This window comes from Colletotrichum destructivum, chromosome 8, assembly GCF_034447905.1.
Source record: "Colletotrichum destructivum chromosome 8, complete sequence".
In the NCBI taxonomy this organism is placed as follows: Eukaryota; Fungi; Ascomycota; class Sordariomycetes; order Glomerellales; family Glomerellaceae; genus Colletotrichum; species Colletotrichum destructivum.
This window is the reverse complement of record NC_085903.1, coordinates 3,864,709-3,878,407: the sequence shown is the minus strand read 5'-3', so window position 1 is coordinate 3,878,407 and position 13,699 is coordinate 3,864,709. Positions and strand designations below refer to the sequence as shown.

At 53.0% G+C, this 13,699-nt stretch overlaps 4 protein-coding genes across 4 annotated transcripts; 2 read left to right on the top strand and 2 right to left on the bottom strand.

Annotated features, from left to right (window-relative positions):
- The first annotated feature begins 325 nt into the window (after positions 1-325).
- On the top strand, positions 326-1,868 carry CDEST_13025 (Putative aldo-keto reductase, NADP-dependent oxidoreductase domain-containing protein). The gene is made up of 3 exons (XM_062929181.1): positions 326-539; positions 594-1,220; positions 1,288-1,868. The coding sequence occupies exons 1-3, from the start codon at positions 489-491 to the stop codon at positions 1,591-1,593; spliced, it is 984 nt and encodes a 327-aa protein (XP_062785232.1). The 5' UTR covers positions 326-488; the 3' UTR covers positions 1,594-1,868.
- Positions 1,869-2,911: 1,043 nt separating this feature from the next.
- On the bottom strand, positions 2,912-8,085 carry CDEST_13024 (Putative chitin-binding, type 1, glycoside hydrolase family 18, catalytic domain-containing protein; the record flags this gene model as incomplete). The annotated part of the gene is made up of 18 exons (XM_062929180.1): positions 2,912-2,953; positions 3,006-3,057; positions 3,117-3,241; positions 3,295-3,355; positions 3,435-3,544; positions 3,612-3,699; positions 3,749-3,851; positions 3,946-4,428; positions 4,507-5,805; positions 5,874-6,043; positions 6,104-6,181; positions 6,243-6,343; positions 6,423-6,651; positions 6,721-6,948; positions 7,023-7,498; positions 7,583-7,729; positions 7,795-7,801; positions 7,865-8,085. The coding sequence occupies 18 exons, from the start codon at positions 8,083-8,085 to the stop codon at positions 2,912-2,914; spliced, it is 4,020 nt and encodes a 1,339-aa protein (XP_062785231.1).
- A 756-nt stretch (positions 8,086-8,841) lies between these two features.
- On the top strand, positions 8,842-11,101 carry CDEST_13023 (Putative LysM domain-containing protein; the record flags this gene model as incomplete). Its single annotated transcript, XM_062929179.1, has 8 exons — positions 8,842-9,209; positions 9,284-9,363; positions 9,389-9,590; positions 9,672-10,103; positions 10,162-10,622; positions 10,779-10,826; positions 10,891-10,980; positions 11,037-11,101. 8 exons carry the CDS (start codon positions 8,842-8,844, stop codon positions 11,099-11,101), a joined length of 1,746 nt encoding a protein of 581 aa, XP_062785230.1.
- Positions 11,102-11,803: 702 nt separating this feature from the next.
- Positions 11,804-13,289, bottom strand: CDEST_13022 (Putative ankyrin repeat-containing domain superfamily; the record flags this gene model as incomplete). The annotated part of the gene is made up of 2 exons (XM_062929178.1): positions 11,804-12,774; positions 12,836-13,289. 2 exons carry the CDS (start codon positions 13,287-13,289, stop codon positions 11,804-11,806), a joined length of 1,425 nt encoding a protein of 474 aa, XP_062785229.1.
- Between the last annotated feature and the right edge of the window lie 410 nt (positions 13,290-13,699).

The following is a 13,699-nucleotide window of genomic DNA, read 5'->3' as shown; positions in this document are numbered from 1 at the left end:
GGGAAGTTGAACTTCAAACTCGTGCCGCGGTCCCAAGCGGCGACGAGATATGCTTGACAGGGGGAAGAGGGGCTTGATTAGGCAATCTAGACAGTGAATGGCTCGCTGGTTGTATTGATTCAGATCAGATCGGCACGCTAGGTTCTACTGGATGAAGTAAGCCAAGGGGGGCCTACCACATAACGACATCTCTACCAGATGACAAATTGCCCACTGACCAAGCCACGGAGTTTGCGTTATTTCCGCCGCATAACGTCACTCGCTCCCCTCAACTGTGGAAAAGCCCCAAAACCTACTTCAAGCCCACCTTTACTTCGCACTACATCAGCATAGATCTGAGATACCAGTCATTAAAGCCACTACGAGCTTCCGGACTATAACTGTCTTAGCAGCCTCCATCTCGCGTCAACTTTGTTTGGTTTTAACTTCCATATCATCCTGGGAATCACACTTAGAATCAACGAGTCCAATCTTCATCTCATTTCAAAATGGCAACCACCGAGAGAAAACCACTGAACTTGGTTCTCGGAGCCGGAAACGTGAGTTTCAGAGCCACATCCCTCCATTAAACCTACAAAGCTTACCAGACTCAGATTGGTGATGCTTCCATCGACCCCTCGGCCCGCTTTGACACCTCGGATCAGGTGAATGCTTTCTTAAACGCCTTCTTAGAGCGCGGCTACTACCAGATCGACACGGCGCGAGCGTATTCGCCCAGTGCTCCAGGAACCTCGGAACCTCGACTTGGAGCGGTCGCTGCGGGAGCTCGTTCCACCATCGACACTAAAGTCACTTCCAAAGAGCCCGGCAGCCACACAAAGGCAAAGATCCTCGAGGAAATTGACAAGTCCCTTGAGGATCTGCAGATCAAACAGATCAATATCGAGTACCTGCATGCGCCGGACCGGGCCACGCCATTCGAGGAAGCATGCGAGGCCATGGACCAAGCCCACAGGGAGGGCAAAATCAAGAAATGGGGCCTCTCGAATTACAGGGCCGACGAGGTCCAGAGCTTCCTCGACATCTGCGAGGCACGAGGCTGGGTCAAGCCCAGCGTCTACCAAGGCCACTATAACGCCATTGTGCGCGGCAGCGAGAAGCATCTGTTCCCCGTCTTGCGCAAGCACGGCATAGCCTATTACGCCTACAGCCCTGCAGGTGGCGGCTTTTTTGCTGGCAACCACAAGAATCCGGCCGCGGGAGGGCGCTTCGACAAATCGGTAAGCTGCATCAAACTCACTTTTGGTTTTCCTCTCCCATCTGACCCGAGCGCCATGTCCATTATAGCATTTCGTAGGCGGCATGTACAGCCAGCTCTACCTCAAGCCTGCCATCACGGCGGCCACTAATAAGGCCATCGACTTGGCTGCCCAGCACGGCATCGGCGGCCACGCAGCGGCGCTTCGCTGGACGGCGCACCACAGTATCCTGAGCGCCGAGCACGGGGACTCCGTCATCGTGGGTGCTAGCAGTGTGGAGCAGCTGAAGGCCAACCTCGATATAATCGAGCAGGGCCCACTGCCGCAGGACGTTGTATCTGCGGTCGAGGCAATCTACGCTGAAGTTGGGGATGAGGTGCCATACCATTTTTAGTGCCTTGACAAGAGTAGTTGGGCGTGAATGTAAGATGAAATCAAGGCAGTCTGACCCTCACACCTTTGCCGCCCTGGGAGCTCTCTTTGATATCTTTTATTTTAAACTTCTGCTACCTTGCCTAGCTAAGTCAGCTTCGCTTACACGACAATCGTTCGTCGTACTATTAAGATCGGCTTGTAGTTACAACGTTTGATTGATGAACTTAACTGATGCCCTCTGTCTCACTGCCGCCCTAGTAGGGTAACAGACCTGATTGTTGAATGCTTAGTAATGGGCTCCTACACCGCGTTGGAGGCCCTCGCACGACTTCCCACCAACGTTCAAAGATACCAAGGGACACTCTATTGCTTCTTTTAGGTTAATTTTTAAACGCTCAAAGACCTTGAAGATCTCGGATGTCCACCGCTTGCGACGTGAAGCCCTTGATCGCGGCTTATCTAAGGCGCTGGTAACCCAATATGGGGCCGGTTACACACAGTTCAGAAGGCCGTCATGCAGTTCCAGACGGTTTTCATGATCGAAGCGTTCAACTGGGCCGCACATATCGCCGCATGTAACACTTGCAGCGCCTGCTACCCAACGCTTCAGATAATTTCTGTTGCTCATTCCAACAGCTAATGTGTTCCCTTTCCTCTTCTTTATCTTCCTTGACTGCACATTCGCAGCGAAACCGTTCTCGGGTCCAGCCCACGAAAGGCCTTGCTCAAGGTGAGGTGTAAGGTGCTTGAAAATCAGAGAGCGGACAGCAATGCACAATAAAGTAACAAGTGAAAATGTCTGATGGGACACCGCTTCAACTCCTTCTCTCCTCATACAAGTAACCAGTTTCTCATTTATTTAAGCCGCATAGTAGGTAGGTGCTGCACCTGTGCCTGTACTTTGCTGAGCTGCTACTTTTTGTCTTCAACTGAACCTCAACCCGCTTCAGCAAAATGTCCACTTCCCCAATCTGTTACCTCTTCAAATGTAGCCTCAGGATGTCGCCGTTCAAGTCCTGGGTCAAAACAAGTTGTTAATGATTCCCGGTAGACAAAAGCTCTAGCGCCCGCCACAGAAATGGGTCTGTAGGCAAGAATCACCAAAACAACCCGCTGCTTTTCGAATTACACGCCTTGAGGCGGTACAGTGAAAGCGTGTGAAAGGCTTCATTATCAGCGAGGACTACAGGTCAGTGGAACTTCAAGGTCTCTTTGATGAAACGTCCACTCATATATAGGCAACGATCTGCAGTGAAACAAGAATATTTTACATCTTAACGACAACCGGCACCGTGAAAACATTCAATTTTATCGGTCCTCCATGTCAGCATGACTGATTAATCTTCCGAAGAACCGCACTGGGAAGGTATGATGTCGATCTGTGAGACTATTAGCACGAGAACAATGTTAGGGGAAATCGTTCTGCCTTACAGTATCAGAGGCCAAGTCCCAGCGCCGACTCAGAGGAATGTTGAACAATGTCCTGTATCACAAAATTAGCTTCAAGTTCTCCCTCTAAATAGTGTTCCTCGTGGGACTTACGGTGCCGATGCCCTACCGAAAACGGCCCAATGCGCCTCGGCTCCGTAGCAGTACTCCCAGGCAACGGTATCGCTGGTGCCGCCGCTGCCCCAGAGACGAGCAGAAGCCTCCACGCCCATGTCGATCTATCTTGTTGTCAGTCACGGGATCCCGTCGTTCGGAGGGTGTAGCTTCTCACTGCCGCATTCGGAACGCCCAGTTCACTGTTGAAGACAATTCCAAAGGTAATCATGGGGGTGCTGTGTCGTTCTAGGTCAGCCCATCGAAAACCACATTGCTTTTCGTGTTTGGCATTGGTAAAGCGCCGAGACAACTTACACTACGGCCTCTACCATGCCTTCCGCGTGCAGGTTGTATGAGAATTGCGGCTTCGTGCTGTTGGACTTTCCTCTCTGCTCGTTTTCGAGGTTCGCCTTGTCCTTCTTGTCCTATTAGTAGATAAGAAGTCAGTAATGCGTAAATAGCTTAACACATAGATCAGGACGAGATGTTTACCGGATTGAATGGATCTGACCATTCCTCATTGGGCGGGTACTGCTGCATAAAGTCCCATTTCGCCACTTTGTAGGAGATTCGGGCGTTGCTGGGTATCGTTAGCCGGAGGATGCCGTTCAGATGACTCCACGACTTACGCATCAATTGATGCCTTTCCGTTCAACTCTCCAATCAAGCGGAATTGGGGGCCGCAAGTCAATATTCCAGGAATCTTGAAGCTTGCACCTAGCGGGGCAAGTCCTGTCAAGCATCTCGTTAGCATCAGGACAATTATCGAGCGGCGACCCTTGCCCGAACGTCACGGCGCAGAATCGTTTGATGGCGCGGCTCTTACCAGCAAGTTCGGCAGGTCCAGTACTGAACCTCAACTCGGCGTTCGCCACAAAGTTGAAACTGACTTCGACATCGCCCTTGTTTCGGAAGGTCGCGTGAGACTGATCAAAGGACTTGAGGTTGGACAAGTCACCGATCAGACTGATGACAGCGGAGGTATCGACGTTGACGGTCAACTCGGTCCAAATGTGAGCGGACACGTCCATGTTGGGGCACGACTTGCTGTCTCTGAAAAGGTTCCAGACAAAGGTTTCCCGGACGCTGTGGCGGACGAGGTCGTAGTCGAGATCGACTTCTTTCTGCTTGTTGATCCAGTCCACGGCCCAAAGGGAGAACCAACGCTCGTGGAGGAGGTGTTTCTCATGTTCGGGAGTGGAACGCTTCTCGATGCGCCATCGGTGCTCCAGGTAGCTCTCCCATGAGCCCCCGTGCTCCGTGTCGACTTCCATGGCAACATCTCGCTTCGTCTTGCCGGGAGGAGATGCTGTTTAGTTTTGCAAGAGTCAACATCTTACTTCTTACCCAAAGGGGGTTGAAGATGGGGAAAACCCCAGCCACTCACCAACAATGTCGTTCCAATAACCAGGATTGTCGCTGTAATCGACCCGCAGTCTGACCTTGTTGTCCTGGCGGCCCTGAAGAACGGAGTAGTCGTAGTCGAAGGTCAGGTTGTAGACCTTCGGCCTCTCAAACTCCATCCCTCTCTTTTGGAGCTTTCTCTTCACCAGCTTGGGCAGGGCCACCGGGACGTCATCGTTGACCAGATCGATGTCGACCGCCAGAGCATACTTGCCAGGACCGCAATGGTCCGGCATCTCCAGGACCGTGTTGGGCACGCCGCCCTTGAAGAGGGTGCCACAGTTGCTGTCCTCCGAATCGTCGGTGCACACCAGCTTGGCATGTTGCCGACCGTCGTGGAACTCCTCATCGCAATCAAAGACCTCCCAGTGCGAGCCGTCGCGCTTGTCGATGCTGCTGATCTGCTCCTCAGGCCCCGACATGATGTGCCAGCCGAAGGAGTTGAGGTTGGGGTTGTCGTTGCCGGTTCCGGACTTCCGACCTCCCATGGTCTGGTCGACCTCGACACCGAAGGACTGCTCGTCGGATTCCGGGATCTCGTCGGCGTCTGGGAATAGGTTCTCCAACGGCACGGGAAGGCTTTTGAGCTCCACCTTGAAAGCGTCGCGGTTGCAGCAGAGACCCGGCCAGACGATCGACTTCTGCCCCTGCATGTTATGGATGGACTGGGAGCCGGGGACGGTCCACTCGCAGTTACGGCCGCCACCCTCGGCGTGCGTTCCAAACTTGACCTCGTCATGGTTGCACTCAGGGTTGCATCGGTCGTTCATGTCGTTTCGCCATCGGCAGGACGACGTGTCGATGTTGGAGTCGCAGCAGAGGGCCTCCCAGCGGTTCTTCTTGCACTTGCCCTTACGGAACGTGGTGAACTTCTTCCCGTTGCCGCATGGATCGTCTCCCTTGGGTTTTGGCTTGAGGATCTGGCTCTGGTCCACCTCGATGCAGTTGCCCTCGTCCCATTCGCAGAGTTGCGTGCCGCCGTCCTGGATCTTGCAGCAGTAGTCCGCGTCGCCCTCCAAGCAGGCGTCGTGTTCGTTCTTCCCGTTGATGTAGTATTGGCTGGTGACGATGCGCTCCTCTCCAACGTCGCAGGAATTCGTCGACTCACAGATCAAGCCGCCGAAAAGGTTAGGTGCGCTCCAGCGGCAGGTTTCTGGGTCTGGAGAGTTTGCCAGAGGACAGCACAGGTTGATCATGGGATCCTTGGTCTTGGAGTTCTTCCTTCGAGCACAACGAACGGTGGTGATTTTGTTCGTCCCGGTGGGACAATCGCCCTCACAGTCTGAGGATTTGTTAGCTGTGATGACCCGCAGTGTGACATATCATGAGCTGTGGCAGACAGTGCCTTACCTGACCAGAAACAACGTCCGTCAAGGTCAACCTTCTTCCAATCAGACCCGTCTGCGCCAACTCCATTTCTCTCTTTGAACTTCCCGAGGCCTTCAGGCTGCAAGACAGCATTCAAAAGATCGTTGTCTAAGTTGTCCTGATCGATGGCCCAGATGAAGAGTCCTCGTAGTCTTCGCGACACCGCTGTTAGCGCTACGAGGACGGTGAGGCCATGATTATTTGCGACTCACCCTAGGTCATTGGCAAATTCGACTTTTTCTCGAATGGTTTTCTCGTTGTCATATGATACCCATTGATCGCCCCGATATCTAGAGTCACATTGTCAGAAATGCAACTTCAACCCGATTTTGAAACGCCAATAACACTTACTTGAAGTACATGACTTTCTCCTTTTCATCATAGACAGGAGTTGGGTTGTTGCTCTGGATAGTGTACTCGATGTCTTGGTACGACATATAGCCTCCAGTTCCCTGCATTTGTGTGAGCCATCAAATCATACCTTACACGCAAAGACTTAGTAGCCTTTTGAGAGACAAAACAGGCACTTACGGAGCACTGCCCCGCCGTTCCAGGGTCTGCAAAGGGACACCCTGGAGTATCGCAGTCTGGATCTTCCAGCTTGTAGGTTCGGCCGTAAAAGGCAAGGCCCAAGTTGACCTTATTAGCTGGCACGCCGTTTCTCCACAAGAGATCGAGACCGTGTTTTATCTCAGTGAGGTTGGTATGGGCGTAAACGTACGGCCCGATCCAGTCAGAGTCTTCGTCCCAACTTCCGTGACTAAATGTTGATAACGGTCAGCAGGGTGCTCGTCGAGCCGACAAAAGTATGACTGAGATTGTGACTAACATATCATAGGTCATCAGGTTGACCCAGTCAACATACGGCATGACGGCGCCAATGTCAAACCAACGCATGTACCAGTAAGAGGTCGGAGCGGTAAAGGAGACGCCTAGTCCTTTCCCATCTGCCTGGAAACGAAACCAGATGTCTTTCATCAAGAGAACGAAGTTCTGGATATCTCTGGTCTGGCCACCGCGGTCGGGCGCACCAGGGTATTCCCAGTCGATGTCTACTCTGGGGGACGTGTTAGATGTGGAATCAAATCAGACGGTAAAAAGAAGCTCACCCATCAAAACCCCACTAAGCACCGAGAGAGAGAATCGTCAGCATATATTACCCAGACCTCATCGAAGTCACTGACCTCTGTCATGAATCGTAGAAGCTTGTCAATGAACTGGCTTCGCTTGAGTGCCGTGCTGGCAATGTCGCCGAAGACTGGCTGTGTGTCGGTACCGTTGTCGCTGAAGGTCCAGCCGCCCAGAGCAAGCCAGACCTTGAGACCGGGCGCTTGCTGCTTGAGGTTCGTGACGTTCTGGAAACCAGCGATGGTTGCGCCGCGCATAGGATGAATCTCGTATGTGTCGGGCTTGATGAACCCAAACGCCACGTTGATGTGTGTCATGGAGTCGAAGCGGATGTGGCTGATATCTCTCTGCGAGCAGCCTCTCCGAAGGAGAATCCAGCTTTCAAAGTAGCCGATGACGAGGTCGCGAACATCACCGTCATGCCCCGTGGTGATACCGGGAACTTCACAGTTGCCCTGGCATCCGTCACCGCAGAAAGACTACAGATGTGATCCGTATGTCAGTCAAACGTGGAAAGAGAGAGCGGAGATCTTCTGGTTCTCATTCTCAAAGGGGACGTTTACCTCGGTGGTGCCACAGTTGCCCCATTTGTTGCAGCACACTTTCAGAGGGCATTCTTTGCCGGGCGGATCAGCGTACGCGCCGCAGTCAGCTTTGGAGTCACAATCGGAAACACAATCAGGGCCGCAGTGGTCTTCCTCATAGCCACACTATAATGTTGTTAGTGAGAGAGGTCGGGAAGCGCTGGCTAACCCTGAGAAATCATGCCACGTACAAAGCCACTACGTCGAGATTAGCCCAGTATCGACGGAATAAAGGCACACCCAGTTCATCGGGAGACTCACCTTTTCCCGTTACAACATGCAGTGGGATTTCTGCAAGGGTTTTCATTGGAGCATCCGGTTTGACGTTCAGAAAGAAGATGCCCAGAAACGGACGGGTTAGGAGACACAGGCGTCAGGCTTGAGCCAAAAACAGATAGCGCAAAGAATGACAAGAACAATATGATAGTCCGCAGGGAAAGTAGCCTAGTTCGAGGCGGATCGAACACAGTATACAACCCCATGATGGAGAAGTTTAACAGGTATAGTGGACGCAAAGTATTTGTCGAATGAGTGGCATAAAGTTTGTCAAAGACTTGGAAAGATTCGGGCTTCAAACGTGGGCGGTAGAATAGTATCCTCCCCGGCATGATGATTTCTATTGCGAAAGAAACACACGGGCGACAATAGATGAGCCCAGAGACGCAATGTGCTGAGTCGGTGCCTGATTTCGGTTGTCGGCGAGGTTATAGGATGACTTGCCCAAACAGGGCATCAGCCGATATCGCCACATTCTCGGCCATCAGAGCGTGGACAAATGTACTGGGAACCCAATCCCACGAAGCCAGGCCGACAGAATGTCACGACGAACTCAAGACTTGTACCTCTACATGCGTGTCGTCGGTGGCACTTCTCGCCAAGTCTCTGGGCGTAAGCTGCACTAATAATGCACGCTGCAAGGGGCGCGGACCGCTCATCTCGTTGCCACCAACAGGGGCAAGGGGAGCCATCCGAATGCAACATCAAGAATCGCATCCATGCCCGGGAAGCCTGATCGTTCAGCAGCTTGCCTAGAATACCTCGTGAGAAAGGGAAGTGAGGTGACTGCTCGCTGCTCGCCATTTGAAGTCTGCTAACAGACCAAGCGATTGCACTCTTCCGAGTCCGTCTCTGCAATCCCCGCCATCTGAACAATAGAGATTGACGAGGACTCCTCCACTCCCAAGTCCTCGAAATCGGCTTTTACGTTTCCTGCCATAGTTGTTCATTTTTGAGCAGAAATGGTGGTTCTTACAGTTGCCTTGGCCTTACTGGCTAGCCATGTTCCGAAGGCCTTAGGTCTTGTCTATCTTGCCAACATCACGAATACTCCCAGTGGCCTTTCCAGCTCCTGCATCCAAGTACTGAAACAAGGGGTCGACTGCGATGCCGTGCTTCTGGATATCGACGCTGCATTTTACGAAACTGATGCGGTGCTGAGTTCATTGTGCACAACCGCTTGTACTTCCGCTCTCACGACGTATCAGCGGAGAGTGTCTGGCGCATGCGGCACCAGCAGGTATACCGACCATGAAGGATGGTCGTATCTAGCCTCGTACGACTTTCAGGAGCGTTATGAGGCATACCAAGCTGTTTGTCTTCAGGACTCGTAGGTTCCATGTTCCCCCTGAACTGCGCAGCTTCAGTATCTGTTCCGCTGACAATTCCATGCTCTCTTTGAAGGTCTGGCCGAAGATGTAACGCTGCGATTCGCGACGCCCTTCACATGGATCCAGATGCGATGACAACATCGGCAGCCCCAGGTGCGTTGAATGTTCTCCTGGTCAGCCCGTTGGTTGCGACTAACACACATGAGCAAAGAGCCGACTCTCGCCTGCGACAGTTGCTTCCTCTCCAGTATTGCGTTGCGCATCCAACAACCCCTTGCGTCTGACGAGCTGTTGGCATCGAAATTTTCATCTTTGACATCGTCTTGCGGCAGCACCACAATTGCCATCACAACACCAGCAGAAACTACCTGGGCTATTCCGTCAGTCGCTTTCCCGATCAAATTGAAGTTACCTGTGGAGAGTCTCGATCTCAGACTGACATCAACGTATTTTTATTTTAGCCCAACCTCAGAACCTACATCGACCCCTGAGTGTGTGGGAACGACATACACCTTGCAGTCTGGCGACACTTGCTTGAGTATTTCCAAGAGCCGCGGTGTCAGTACCTCACAGCTCCTGGCCGCCAACCACCTTCCGGCGTTCTGTTCCAACTTCCCCAATTCTGGAACGATCTGTATTCCCGACAGTGTTTCATGTAAGCCGTACGAGATGGTCAAGGGTGATAAATGCCGCGACGTCGCGTCGAAAAACGGCATCAGCTGGACGCAGGTCGTGACCTGGAACCCTGAACTCGGCAAAGCGTGCGAATACATCGACAACTTTGCGTCCAGAGGCTACATTCTCTGCGCCTCGAATCCCGGAGGATCTTGGGTTCACCCGTTCCCCGAGGACGAGGTCGACATGCCTTCACCGAAAACAACCGCGATCCACCCGTGAGTCCTGGAAGAGGCCCGAACTCCCTCTAGGAACTCGCTAACATTCATCACCAAGCACGCCGACTGTGGACTTTGAGAGCTTTGAAGCTATGCCGAGCCCGACGCGCGCAGATTTGCTTCCTAACCTGGGCCTGCTGAAGCCACTAGCTAACGGAACACGCAAGGACTGCGCAAACTACGCAGAGGCGCCGATTGAGTTGAACGCTACGATCACATACGACTGCCAGGAAGTTGCCGCAATCTACGACGTCAGCGTGGATGACCTCAAGGAGTGGAACCCAGACCTCGCAGTCACTCCCGGCCTCGAAAGCACCTGCGAGCTCCAGGGCGGTTACCGCTACTGCGTGTCGCCCGACGAGCGACGATGGCCAGATATGACCGAGTACTGCGTCCGGGAGACCATCGCCGAGCCCGGATGGAGTTGCGCAGACTACGCATTCTGGTATGGGGTCAATGTGACACACCTCAACGAGTGGAATCCAAACATTGGGGGAAAATGCGAGAACTTCCACACAGGTGTGTCAAGTTGCCGGGTCAAGTCTTCTCAGCTGGCGCCAACTAACTCGGGAAACAAGGTTACACGTTCTGTACGGGCGTTAAACATTTCCGCCCTGCAGGTAAGAAAACTGCTATTGCTCGTTTTGGGGCAAGCATATGCTGATTATCTGTCAGGCCAAATCTCAAGCTGCACCCGCTGGGTCATTGCAAACGCCACCGAAGGTGAACTCAACCCTTACTCGTTCTCATCCCTGCAGATTGCTGATCAAGGGGCTCTTCGATATAGCTGGCGTCAACCCTTGCGATCAGTTCGTGAACAACATCAAGATTCCCAAGGCCCGCTTCGTGGCATGGAACCCCTCCGTAGGATCAGATTGTAAGTCTTGGCCTCGACAAGCAGCCCCATCAGTCACAGTCTCTAACAGTTTGTAGGCTCTGGTGTTGTCAAGAACTACGACTACTGTGTTGCCATTCCGACTTGGCAGCCGCCGGCGTAAGCAGTAGGGGATTGCCTGCGAGGAGAGCAAAGAGGATGATCAAGCACAGTGTACAGGGTGTGAGTGTGTGGTGGGCCTGCTTTAGTGGGCTGCTTTTTTGGCTGTAACATTAATTTCACAACCAACTGTATGTCGATTTGGACTCATATTATCGCACTTTCGTTTGTTGATCACCAGACCGTCTGCTCGAAATTGCCGCAATCCTTCGACTTGGCAACTGTCCGCGGCTTTCCAACCCGACAGCAGGGGGGCCTTGTTGACTCAACAAGGGCAGTTATCGACGTCTCCTGAATGGTTATTAGGTTACATCGGCAGACAAAAGTCTCGAAAACAGTCGCTGCCTAGCCTTGGCGTCGGCCCAGAGTGGAGCGTTGATGAACTCCTGGAGGTCAAGTTCGACAACCCTTGTCAACGATCAGCCCTACCATTCTCGTTTAACAAGATAAGATTGACTGATAAGACGGGTCCCGTGATTGTCGAGAAGAACTGAGGACCAAGAAAGGAAGCTACCTAGCGCTCTGAGTTGCCTAGACCGAGCTGAGGATAGGAAAAAGGATGAGCTCTCCGGCGTGACCGCGTCCACGCAGGTCACAAGGCAGTCAGCCGTGATCGCCACAAATCGACGCGAAACGTGTCGAGAGACTATACTGTAATAGGTGTGCAGGCATTTTTTGAACCATTTGAAAAGTATCCATCTGTTTTTTACTTCGGAGACAACCCGTCAAGCCATTCTGCCAAGTCCACATGCCCGTTGTTCCGCGCAAATCCCGCTGCGGTCAACCCTGTTATGTACTCCACCACATCAGTCCGGGCTCCGTGTTGGAGTAAAACCTCGGCGAGCCCTCGGTCCCCTTTGGAAGCTGCGACCTGTAGACCGGTCATGCGAGGCGTCCGTTTCCTCCCCGGCAAGTCATCCTCCCATGCATTAGAATTAAACGGGGCGTTGACATCCACGCCTTCAATGCACTCAAGAGCAAGTCTCATGATGTCCGTTCGCAACTTCCCATCCAGGGTCGAGGAATCGACGATGCTACCCACCAGGCCCCCAGACTCCCATTCGTACAAGTCACGACCCGACGGCCTGACTTTATTCCCGGGGAATACCGTGAGGAAGTCGAGAGCTTGGTCGAGAGATCTGCAATTCGCCAGATGATCGCCAAGCGATGCCACGTCACAATAGAGTTCCCTAGAGGCCAACGCGAGGTGAAGATCCCTCAGCTTCTGGCTCCCAAACGCTACGCTGTTGTCTCTCTCAACACTGGGATCTTGGCTGCGTATCCCATGATGCAGGAACCGTTGTGTTTCCGAGCTCACGGGATCATGCACCCAGCCGAAGTTAAGGATATCAGTCCACATAGTTATCTCATCTGCTGAGTTGCTCTGTTGTTTCGGGGAATGTTGGTGTATTACGGTCCAGTAGGCGGTTCGTGGTTGAAGCAACATCTCATTCAGAAGGTCAAAGGTAGACCTGTCGGGAGGCCCCGGCAACAGACGAATGAGGTGTCTAAACAGGAGTGTGTGTCGCCTGGCGTAGCAGATGACCAACAAAAGATCGGAAATCTCCGGTAGCAACGTTGAGGGGCCGGTCTGGTCCTCTCGGCCGAGCCGGTCGAACTCGTCTGGATCACTTGTTGTCCATGATCTGGAAGCAAGAAGTTTTGCCTTGGCGTAGTCTTGGCGTGGCAAAGTTTAAGTCAGCTGGAGGTGAGAGCAAATTGCGCGTGGGGAACTCACCATGTTCTTCCAAGGGAACAAAAGCTGGATCGAGATGCCGTGCTTTGACAGCCCCCGCGAAGAGGTCCAGTTCTAGTAGGTCGCTGAAGTCTTCTGGCGGTACATCCCACTTGTGCGTTGCCGCTCCTTTTCTCAAGTGAGACAGCACGCCGTCCAAGTAATCGCTCAGACTGAGATACCCTGCAGCATGCTGTGTGGCAAGCCGAACGAAGCAGGTTTCCGCAGCGTCAGCAAACTCGTTCCTTATCTCGTGGTTCCAATCTCGGGACGAGCGCAAAGAAACTCTCGACCCTGATCCTTCAGGATTCCTGTAAATTTCCATGTTGCGCGTTGATGATTCGTTGGAATGCGGGAAACTAGCATTCGACGACTCGCTAAGCGGCCCGGGATCAAGCTTAAATACTAAGACGGTCTGGTCTGATCGATCCCCGCTCAAGAGAACACCGGTAAACATGGGAGTCCAGGGGTTGCTGAAATGGAGATGTGGCCCGATAACGGACGGAACTCGCATGAGCGCTTACCCCTAACCTGCGATTGGTTTGCTTCGCAAAGGAAGCGGGGTGCTTCCCGGTTTGTGGGGGACATGCACCCGTTCGCCTCTCCGCGATCTTGGCGTTTCTCAAGTATCGGACCGAGAGGCGGCGATGTCCTAGCTACACGACCAAATCCGGCCGGAATCTCCGTTCGCGCACTGGGGGACGGGGCCGGAAGTGGGGCAGCGGGTCGCGAAGGATCGGACCCCATCCCGCTTGGCGCGAAGCTGGACTGATCACCCCACGTCAACGCAGCCATGAGGCACAGATTGTCATGGTTTATACAAGGGATGCGTAGGGCTTGGCTTCGACTTTGAACGGCGAGAGAAAG

Bases quoted from the DNA above. Each gene is read 5' to 3' on its own strand.
- CDEST_13025 (XM_062929181.1), top strand. From the start codon at position 489: ATGGCAACCACCGAGAGAAAACCACTGAACTTGGTTCTCGGAGCCGGA. The intron at 540-593 runs GTGAGTTTCAGA...TACCAGACTCAG, and splicing joins TGGTTCTCGGAGCCGGAAAC to ATTGGTGATGCTTCCATCGA. The intron at 1,221-1,287 runs GTAAGCTGCATC...TGTCCATTATAG, and splicing joins GAGGGCGCTTCGACAAATCG to CATTTCGTAGGCGGCATGTA.